Source organism: Acyrthosiphon pisum, chromosome X (assembly GCF_005508785.2).
Source record: "Acyrthosiphon pisum isolate AL4f chromosome X, pea_aphid_22Mar2018_4r6ur, whole genome shotgun sequence".
NCBI classification, from domain to species: Eukaryota; Metazoa; Arthropoda; class Insecta; order Hemiptera; family Aphididae; genus Acyrthosiphon; species Acyrthosiphon pisum.
The window spans coordinates 18970236-18982506 of NC_042493.1; the positions used below are offsets into that span (position 1 = coordinate 18970236).

Below are 12271 nucleotides of genomic sequence, written 5' to 3' on the forward strand. Positions count from 1 at the left end.
CAAAACTAACAGCTCACTATTGAAACTAGTGAACGAAAATTTGCTATGTCGTATGTGTGTAAGACGGAGACAACAAATCCATGGGTAGCATCCTCTTAACGCAAAATTGGAAATAGGGGTTTCCATTTAATTCAATTTTGAATCTTTTAACTCGCATTTTTCCACGTTTTAAGACATTGTTTGATTGTTAGGCCTTTTTTAGACTTTATAATTTGAACATTTTTAATTTGATTTTTTCTTCAATGATATTTTTCAACAATATCTGTTAGGTAATTAAAACTTTTTGCACGTATATTATGAATTATTTTTTTAATTTTCGTCTCGTGCATTTTTGAAAACGAATAAAAATAGTTAAAAATACAGTTTTTTCTATTTAATTCAACTTGTTAGATTTGTATACGTAATATATTTTGATTTTTAATGCATTTTTTTAATTTTAGTTAATTTGTAGTGCACTTTGTATTGAATTTTTTTTAATTTAAAATGCTTTAGATAATATGCTATTGATATTAAGGGTTTTTACTGATTTTAAAGCAAAGCAACAATTATTGATATATCAAGTGCATCGTCACCCCTTTGGCATTTGGTTTACTTTTTCTTTTCAGCCATATTAGGTAGGTAATACAATTATTGCCAAGTTAGCGAATAAAATACAAAATTAATATTACTCCGAAAGATCTTCCAAATAGTTGATCAATGTCTGGTTAAAGGGGAGTTATATGTATCAATATTAGAGGTATATTAAAAAATGTAAATTTTTCAAGAATGTATTATGTAAGTTTCTTCACGTGACATGTCTGGGTAGAACAACAAAACCATCTATATTATTACAAAATATTTACAATGAAATATATAATATGTACACGGGTAGATTGGCAAAAAATTATCATTGCATGATATACTCTTAAATTTCAGAGCAATTTTTCTATTCGTTTCTGTATTTCTCTATGAATTTCTAAAAAATACTTTAAAAATAAATCGAAATTCGTTAGTGTCCGGTGGTAAACTGTGTAACATGCATAAAAACAGAAAATCACCAACTTCGGATATATAACTTCCAAATTAACGATTTCTTCAAATTTTTTGCGCCACTTTTCTTAAATATATTTCAAAAACAAAAAAAAAATCAGAAAAACGCGTGTAAACTAAAGTGGATTTATTTAAAATACAAGTAATGTTTTATAATTTTATATTATAGGTATTTATAATTTTTGTTTTTTAATACTGGATATTCACCTCACCCCCTGGCGACCAAAAAAGGGGCGGATTTTTAAGAATGCCTCGGGCGCATAATTTTGGCCCTGCGTGAAGGTCACCGTAAATTATAATTGTCTTATTAAATGTAACAAATTATCAGACCCCCCCCCCCTTCACGCAATATTATTTCCACGAAACAATACTGTATATAACAGTAAGCATAGGTACATACAAATATTTTAGCGTATAAAACTCAGCATTATCTAGGACTTAGGTAGTTAAAAAGTTTAAAGCATGTATGTAATTTTTAACTACCTAAGTAATACATCGCGAGTTACTTTTCTGAAATAGGTAACTTCTAACTTGGGTCACATCACTGGATGGCCTCTCTCCTCATTATATTCATGTAAATAAAATATTCTGTTATATCTGTCATCATATCTTCCTATTATGCAAGATGGTTAATTTTCTAATGAAATAAAAATACTTCTAACTTATCGAGTTAAATTTGTCCATGATATGTAGTTACTAATCATTTGATTAATTGTATAGTATCGTTTAGGTAGTTAATTTTTTCCCTCGTATAAAAAAAGGATAGAAATTTAAAAAAATGTTATATAATACGTAGTATGTACCCATAATTCCTATTAGATATAAAATAAACTTTGTTTTGTACAAATACATTTTTCAATAGAAAAATAAAATATTAATCGTAAATAGGTATTATTTATAAATATTATAATGTTGTACCTATGTATTGTAAATACTAAAAATTTAGTATTTATTGTAGATTCTCTAAGTATTGAATGCACTATTTCTAGATGTCAATACTCAATAGGAATTAAAATAATAATTATAAATATATATAAATACAACTACCTAAACGTAAATTATTTAACAAAATTTAAAAAATTTTGGAAAAAATTTAGTGAAAATGTCAAGGGTCCACAATAATTAATTTTTGAGTTACACCAAAAAATAAAATCGATTTCTTCAAAAGTTGGTTTTGCGTAAAAATTATCACTTTTTTGTGTTTCTTGACGCTTTCTAAAACTACTTTGAATTTTCAATTTATACACCCCAAGAGTACTTACTAACTAGATTGATTCAATTTTCTTTCAGAAATAATCTTTATCTCTAAAATCAGAGCATTTTTAGTTTTTACTACCCAAAATATTGCCGACAGACAAAAAAAAACACACACATCATTGTAAAATCAATACATTCTTTCGCTCCACTCAGAATCTAAAAATAACTTTTAACTTGGGCACATTTTTTATACGTATTAACTTAACTTAACGAGTTAAAAATATGTGTTAATTTCCACTGCCTGGGGACTGCATTAATGTATTGTAGCGGTAAATCACTTTTATGTACCTATATACCTATTATTCCATAAGTCGATGAATCGCGGACATTTCCCCCCCTCCCCTACTATTTTCGGTGTAGTAGGACATGTTCCCTCCAATACATTTTTTTATGCGGACATTTTCTCCCTATTTTTTTAAATTTATTATATTTTTAAAATATTATATTATTATTATTAAATACAAAATTATTATTTTTTGCCTATTATCTAATAATATATTGTCTAAATACAGAATAAATTTCTAAATATTTTCATAAATATAATAAATTATAAAAGTATATTTTTGATTAACTGAACTATAGGTATTTGAAACAATAAAAAATCACTATTCAAATAATAAAAAAATTAATAAATCATATTTAAAACAAATTTAGTAAAAATATAATTTTAAATAAATATGATTGGTAGCCAAAAGATTGTCTGAATAAAATATAATTAAAAATTATTAAAAATGTGTTCTGTATTTGGACAATATTAGATAATAGGCAAAACAAATAATTTCATTTTAAATCATAAATAATATTATATTATCATAGATATTTAATATTATTAAATGGTAAACTTTAAAAAAAAATGGGGGGAAATGTCCGCATCAAAAAATGTATTATGGGAGGGGGGATATGTCCTACTACACCGACAGTATACGTAGGTGGGAGGAATTTCCTGAGGGGAAATGTCCATATTCGATGACGTCATGACGAATAATAACTGTTTTGATAGTTTTTGCCTTTTGGTACCTATATTTGCTTAATAATTGCGTAGCCTGCGCGGCGTAAAATATTATATATAGGTATGTAGTTCGATTCGCATGGGTCGGTCGGTGGTTATTTGAACATGCAAATTATCTCAATAGGCCGGATTGATTGCACAGGAGTAAACCTACCAGAAGTTGCGCTTATAGACACCGCGTTCGTTTTGTAAACTTTCGGGAATTTCAACAAATACCGACTCCGGTGAAGTGTGTGGCCGATGGGGTGGTTGAGGTAGGTGACTGTGTACACCACCTATACGCGTTATTGAGCAGCGTACCTATATACATAGTTATTCGTGTCCCGGCCATGTCGGCTAGGGACGGTGCCAAGCACTAGGCGAAGTGGGGAAGTTGGTATAAGTATGCGACACAACTCGAAATTTGAACTTCAACTGTGGCAAGTTTTATCATTTGTTTTAATTTTTAATTTATAATGTTATTTATTTACGGTACATCGATTGTCGCGATGATAAGCGGTATATATAGTAGGAAGGTATATTAGATGTATTTGGTATTTGGTACCTATATAATATGCATGCTTGGGTGAAATATCAATTAAATAACTGGTGGAGCTTAAGCCCACTATTGTTTCAGTTACGTAGTCTTATAATCATGGATTAAATGGTGATGAGCAACATCACCTCTCCCACCCACCATTTAATAATGGCTCTGTAGTCTGTACCAGCTACTGAATACATATAATATTAATATTAGGTATTAACATAAAATAATTAACACTAATTTACCACAAATGGTATAAATTATGAAGTTGCTAATTTCAAAACTGTGGGTGCTAACGCTAAAAACACACCCAAGTCCCCCACCCCAATTTTACCTATATTATGCCACTACACGAAATTCGACTAAAATACATATTATATAATATACATAGGTACGGTGTGTATTATTTGGTACCATACTATACTATCTACATTTTTGTCCATGATTAAATTATATCTCTACACCGGATGGACACCACACACCGAATAGGCATAGTGTCATAGGGTACGATAATCTCGTGTGTGTTGGAAATTAACGTTATAAAAAAGTCGTTACGTCGGAGGGACTTGTTGGAAAATTATTCTCTTAATGGTAATCCGAGCATCGTATCTATATAATATTATGATAATTATATGGAACGCAGTAATGCAATTGTTATGTTACTCGTATTTATAGTCGTCACACAAGAGATCTCTAGACAATGATATGTGATTTACAAGATATTTAGATATTTATAAATGTCACTCGTACACTGCAGACTCGTTTATCGGTATTATGTGCGTTATAGCCTTAGGTACCGTGGTGAACCGTGGTTTACAACAAAAAATTATCGTAGACAAATCATCGATCGTGGGCGGCATGTTATACGATACATATCTTAAGCTCTATACGCGTACTGAAACGTATGAAACAGTATTTATTTTATTTCAATGAGTATAATTCACAATAGAGCAGTAAGACAGTATACAGTCACTACTATCAATGGCAACAAAAATAAAAAAAACAGTAGAACACAGTTATTATTAACAATCAAAGAAAAACAAGATAAATTATTTAATAATGTTACAGGTGGTAGGGATAATATAATATTATAATAATGAGAAAGCTTAGAATGTTGCAGTTCTAATAGGTTCATTATAATTTATAAGAAATAAAGTATTATGCTTAGGTATGTTTTCTATATATTGATATATTTGTTTAGTATATAGCCACATTGGAACACTATGCAGCTTTATACGGGCGGGGATAACATATTTTGGGGCTTAATTGACCCACATAGAATTCACATAAAAAAGTTTATTTTGCATATGAAATCATATTTTAGTGTTGAGAGAATGTTACTTACATTATAGAAATGTACCATTTTTCCATGTTTGAGAATATTTTAAAAAATGTATGTAGATATAATCCCATTATAGCTATTCTTATTTTTGTTCGGCATTATCAAAGTATACTTACATACCATTAATTATGTAATTATTAATAATTATTTATAAAACAAAAAACACCTTCTTATATTGTATGTGTTGCATAGCCGCACAGGTATTAATGCATATTTACCCATTGTTTTATTAAGTTAGTTGAGTACCTACTACCTATACAATGCCATGTTCTAGACTAGGTAGGTATAAAACTTTTTTAATATTATATATTATATAATGAGGAGCATATCAGTATATTGTATATTGAATATTGTAATATTGCATAGGAGCATATCAGAATATTTTGACAAAAAAATGTGAAACAATTATTACCAGTTATTTACAAGTATCTTAACCCACGACCTACCTTGGTCCTTGCTATAATTTTTTCTATATTTTATGAATTTCAAAATAAGCATATTTAGTGAAATATTTCAAAATTATTTACTGGATGATTTGAACAAATACTGCTAATGTCTCTAATATAATTTAAGGCGATCAAAAATTAAAATAAATTGTTTTCGCAGATGACTTTCCTTACATACGAGTCTCCTTACAGTTTACACTATCGGCCGGTGTGTGGTGCTCGCGTGCTCCGACTACTTCAAATCGACCGGCGTGCTGACGCCGCAAGATGTGGCCGTTAAGTGCGTCAAGAAACGAGATAAGAAACGGAAAACCGTATTGTACCGACAGCGCGAGGTTCACCCATCGTTCAAGAGGAAAATCAAAAAGAAATCGTTAGCGTTGAAACGGGTGGATATCAAAGACTCGTTTCGCAGCGCTCTAACAGCCTCGCGACGCCCGTCCGACGACCCTAACAGAACTAATGCCAGCAGGCGGAACATGCGCTTCGTGGACTTGTCGAAGACCGTCGACAATCGAAGGTCTTCGATCACTGTGGACCGAGAGAACTCCGCCGCCCCACACGCATTTTCCATCATAAACGTCAACGACATCATACGAGACACAGACGCGTTGCTCAAGTTTTGACGTGCTAGCGCTTCGTGACGGTATTATATAAATATTTATAATCATAGACTTATAGAAATTGACGGAACATTTACTCAGAAGACTAGGAGGCGTAGGAGTACCAAGCGGAGATGGCTTCAATTTATATTTATCATTATAAGAATGTGAGCAATAGAAATACTGTTCCGAAGACGGCCACATTTACTACATTGTTAGTCCTCGTGACAAGCTCCGCACGAGCTATACTTGCACGCGTTATCATGACTAATTTTCCGTCTATTTCTATAGGGTTATAATATGAGAATATCCTGATGTAGTATTATACAATATGTCATGTAGGTACCTAAATCTGTGGTGTCGGCACCGCAGAAGGGTGTTGGGACTTGGGAGGAGGGACTTATTTCAGACGTCCTTACCAAATTTTCACTGACGTGAGCATTTTCCTTTTTTTTTTAAGGACACTTCGAACGTTTTCTTCGTAATATCTCTGCAGGATACCTGCGGCGACGTCAGCACATGTCTGAATGGGGTGTCGACGGGGTCTCTCCCGAAGTATTTTTTTTTTATATTATATATATAGTTTTGGTTAAGTTGTAATAAATTAAACTGTTTCTTTTTTCAATATTTTCAGTCTTTTTCCGTATTACGGCTAATTAACTATTGTATATCGTATAATATGTTAGTTATGTGCCTAACGTATTAAGTACTAAATACTTGTATTATACAATTTACAAATACGAGTTTATTTTGTAAATCATTATTATAAACATTATAATTATTTTGTTTAAGTATTTTCAAAGTTTCATAACTCGCTTCAATCAAAAACGTTGAATCCACCACTGACTTTAATGTAATAATATCCATTTTGTACCGCGATAACGATAACGACAGTAATTTGTAATGATTCTTCCTCCAACATTATTCTTGTGGTTTTTCTTGATTATAAAATTTATAGTATAATATGTCACACACACACTTAGTGAAACCGATATTTTCACGAAGTGGACGTCCATGCAAATTTTTTTTATTATTATTAGGTACCTAGGTATACATTTTTTCATAAAATAGATAGAACAATTTTATCCGAATAGTGTAATGTTTGTAATTCAATCGTTGATACTTTAATATTTTACCTACATATTTATAGTTACCTAGCTTAAACAAAAACGAAAATTAATTGTTTTCCCATGATTTAATTTTTAATACTTTGTTAATTTTATAATAAACTATACAGGCATCAACATTTTTTTTGTTTATTTCTTTATTTCCCCTGACCCTTTTCATGTTAAACTTAGATTTACTTTGTGATTTGGGTACATCATTTAATCGAAAAGTGGTTCAAAAAACATTCAATATTATATTATGTAAGTATAACAGTTTTAAGGGAAAATATATTGTGCAAATAAGAGTTTTAATATAAGAAGATAAAATCCCATGAAAAAGTATTAATGTTTATATTCTATAACGAATGATGAAAACGTAATACTAATTAGTAATTAACACCACTGGTAAACAACAATGGTCGCATCAGTAGGACCAGAATCTAGATGGTTTTTCGTGTCCTTGTCTTCTTGATGATCTTAAAAACTTACTGTTTTTTCAAACAACAATATTTATTCAATAAAAGGAAAAAAAATGTTATGAAATAGAACGTTATTGTCATTATTCATCGTCTTCTTAAAATAAAATAAAAATATGTACTGTAACAAAGATGCGATGTAATAATATTTTAATACTTTTTATTACTTTTTAATACTTTATAAATAAGCTTAAAAGGAAAACTAATTTCCAATTCCAAATCTTAATGGAGACTTAAGACAAATCATAAAAATAGAAAATAATATTTTATTTTAGTTTTATCGTTGTTTAATTAATAGTGTATTTTATGTTGTATACTTAGCCTGTAGGATACAAATATACAATTTATAGAATACATAATTTCCTAGGTAGGTGTACACCATTTACACCTATAAATTATAAAACAGTTATATACCAAAAATACATAATATTACATTTTCTCTTAGATAAGCTTAACGCCCTCGTAACTAAAATGTTTGTTTTTCTACTTGATTCTTAATTCTTATACTAATCCCGTAGAATGTGGGTGGGGGAATAGTGACAAAGGTCCACGTGAGTCTGTGAACTATGAGTGGGATCAAGATACGTAGGCCAAAAAATATCGGCCCTCTTGGGAATATTTTTATGTTACGTGCCTGGGCTTTCAAATAAGTAAGGGACCGCAAGACTGCAGTTACGAATATCAAAAATTCTACTTGTGATTCCTTGTGGTATAAAAAATAAAATAAAACAATAAAGGTTAGCTTAGAAACGGAAAAAAAGTAGTGCTTTGTCTTTGAAGTGTATATAAATCTAATCACTATCATAATACATATATAGGTACAGGCGTATATACAGCAATAGTTATCAAAGTAGGAACCTAATTGAATTGGCTCCTAAATATAAGCACCTAATCAATACCCATAACATGTGACATTGAATTGGCTCTAACTAATAATTTCACTATTAATTTAATCTTAAGCATCGACAACTATGGCCATAAGAATTTTGTAGGGGGGTTACGGTTGGTTGAGGAACACGCATGTATGTGGGTCGAGGATTCGTTACTAAAAACCCGGGTAGTAACACATCAGGAAACTAGCGACGACGGCTGATGCTTAACCTCAGAACACGTTAGTGCCTGAGACCAACTACCGAGCCAAACCAGACTCTTTTAATAATATTATAAATTAACAAACAAAAAAGTGAATTAATATAGTAAAATAAATAATAATTAAAAACTAATAATATTGATATAAAAAAAAAAAGTAAATAAGGTTATACAAATATAATATTAATAAAACAAGTAAATTAAATTAGTCGTTGGCTTATATTATTATACATTAAAATTGTGAAATTATAATTCTGAATTTGAATGTCTAAAAAATTGTGTTTTATCTCCGATTTCTTTCCGGTAAGTCATATCACATTAGAACTTCTTACAAGCTACAATATTAATTGTAATGTTGACTTGGACACTAATTGATAGTATATTGAAGACCAATATGTTTCTTATTTTAAATCCAATATTTTTAACAATTAATTGCACAGTGCTTTGAGAACCAGTTATTTAATTATATTGCTTTATGGTTTTCGGAGTCAATTATTCAAAAAACACATTTTTTTGGCAGCTAATACAACGGTCAGTTTTTATTTTCTACAATATTGAGAGCTATTCGATTGTCCTCCAAGTTAACTACATATATAAATATATATATCATATATGAATATGTATGGCTTACGTATATAATATGGTTATAATTTGTTGTATGTGGAACCTGGAACGGTATTTGTAAGAGAAATAATAATATGGGATGGGGATTTATAAAAACTAATTATGGTGTGGTGCTGGTGCCATCTCCATTTCGGCCACGTATAGGAAATATTTGGATCACGCTCAAGGTTTATTGCATATACGAACGGGTAGCTATATAATATCCCAATAGATAAAATGTTTTTGTCATCAAATTAACTAGGGCGTGTTATGATATATTATACAAATTACCTTATCGTGTATGCTTTAAAGTACATAGAATATTCATAGAAGTTACTGAAGTGAAACTAATACCTAAATCCATACATCACACTAAGCGTAGGTTCCTATAAAATACTTACGATCCTCAAGTATAATGTATAAAAGTCTTTAACCATAAAGATCACTGATAGTTGGCTTACTTAATCCTAACATATATCCTTTATATTGGCTAATTAAATGCAGGTAATACAAACTTTAATCTAAATGCAAATTGCAATATTAATGTTTAATAAAGGCACTGTTTATTTGAACGAGGTTTCGTCCTTTATATTGGATATTAAGATAGATATAGAATATCCATTAATACATTATACATAATTTAAATATAATATTATACTTATATGATGTAGGTACAAAACTATTAACTTAATTTATATTTTTTTAACTTAACTTCAAAAGTATTTAATTATAGTTACCTACTTATTAAATTAAGTTTTGTGTGATTAGAGATTTAGGTATAGGATCATATAGTATATTCACGATGAATGAATACAATCAAGGTCTTCCTTGTTTACAACCATTATTAATTGAATACACTTTTCTTTATTATTAGCTTCATAAAAATCTAATAAATCACAATTCCCCGAATTCGCTATGTCTAGACAATTTATTATATTATTTATCTATTTACAGATCCGTCCTTGAACACAATTAATTATAATTGTAGAGTGTGGCCTGTATAATTCAGCCCACTGACCTACAAAAAAAAATAATTAAACTCTGACTGCGTATATTCGGCATTTTTATCGATTTCAATTTATAATCATAAATCACAATAATTTTAGATTCTGAATGGAGCGATGAATGAATTGATTTTACAATGACACATGTATGTTTTTTTTATTTTTTTTTTTTCGTGTCTGTCATTACTATTTGGGACAATAAAACTGATTCAATTTTCTTCGACAGTATCTTATTCGATGGGAAAGTGAATCTAGTTGGTGCATTAGGGAGGTCAAAATTTAAAATTCCCAGTAGTTTTCAGAAGCAAAGGGAAAAGTAAAACAAAAATTAGGGAAAACGGTAATTTTTACGCAAAATCGGTTTTTGAAAAAATTGATTCTGGTTTTTGGTGTAACTATAAAACAAATTTTTACTGAATATTTATAATTGCATTTTCTAAGCATCATAACATTTTCAAAATATTTTGACTTGTTTTTGGCTGTTAACGGACATATTCAGTTTCCATTTTTTTTTCTATAAATGCCAATAAACTTGTATTTTTTTTTTGGTCAAAAAGCGTGACAATTTAACAAAAGGCTACCGATATATTGTTTCAACAGCAGTTGAAATATATTAAAAACATATTATAAGCAGAATTTTTTTTTTTTTATAAGCATTAAAGTTTGATTCTTAACAAAATGTATCAAATTAAAAAAAAGGTGGGTAAGTGGATGTCGCTCTGCTTACAGTAGATTACAAGTGGGTCACTGTATAATGGATGGTATTAAATTTGAATTCAATGATATAATATCATTGTATAAGAAAAACGATTCTGAGCAGAGACGGTATGTCAGTCTAGGTATAAGACATAATATTATATAGTCTATATATTATATTATATTATATGTTATATTATGGTATTAAAAAAAAAATTGACCTATAATAAGTACCTACCTATAAAAAATTCCAAATTAATCATATCACAATATCTATTAGGTACTTATAATACGTTATACATCAACAACAGACCGTGATACTATCATAGATATATAATAGTATACTTTAGAAGTTTCAAGTATACCCACGAATAATATGATACAATCACAACAAAATAACTTAAATAATAAATTTATTCTAGGTTTTAATATGTAATTTCGTCCAAATTTGAACTTAAAATGACTATAAAAATAAACTGTGTAAATGTATTTTTTCGATTTTTTTTGGCAACAGAATTAATTACTTACGTGGAATCTTGTATTAAATTTTCAATTCTTAGATACAAAAGTTGAACATTTTATAAATTTTTAACTACAAAATAATTATTCAAATTAAAATTTGATAAATTTTGTCAAAATTCGATCTTTAAATGCTTATAAAAAAAAATAGTGCATACGTATTTTTAATATTTTTCAACTGCTATTGTAACAATATATCAGGGGCCTTGTATTACATTTTTACACTTTTTGTCCCAACAGATAAGACTTTATTGATATTTATAGAAAAAAAAATTTAAAAAATTTGAAACTGACAATGTCCGTAAACAGCTAAAAAAGAATCAAATTATTTTAAAATTTTATCGTATATAGAAAATGCTAATAAAAACATTTAATGACATTTTTAAGTATCTACAGTCATTCGTTTTTTAGTTACAATAAAATAAGAAAATCGTCACATGAGAAATCGAGCGAATATCAAATGATATACATATATGAATTTCAAACGCTCATAAAAATTTAATTTGACTTTCTTGTAGACATTTTTAGATACTGAGTGGAACGATGAATGTATTGATTTTACAATGATGT

The 12271-nt window shown here is 29.2% G+C and overlaps 1 protein-coding gene across 1 annotated transcript in view; it reads left to right on the top strand.

Annotated features, from left to right (window-relative positions):
* Window positions 1–7418, top strand: part of LOC100161446 (cytosolic carboxypeptidase 6) — a 75619-nt gene extending 68201 nt beyond the window's left edge. The window contains exons 12-13 of the mRNA XM_001948312.5: window positions 5799–6252; window positions 6669–7418. Coding sequence (XP_001948347.4) covers window positions 5799–6232 — 434 coding nt within the window. The 3' untranslated portion in view covers window positions 6233–6252; window positions 6669–7418. The remainder of the gene's footprint in view (window positions 1–5798; window positions 6253–6668) is intronic.
* The last annotated feature ends 4853 nt before the right edge of the window (window positions 7419–12271 follow it).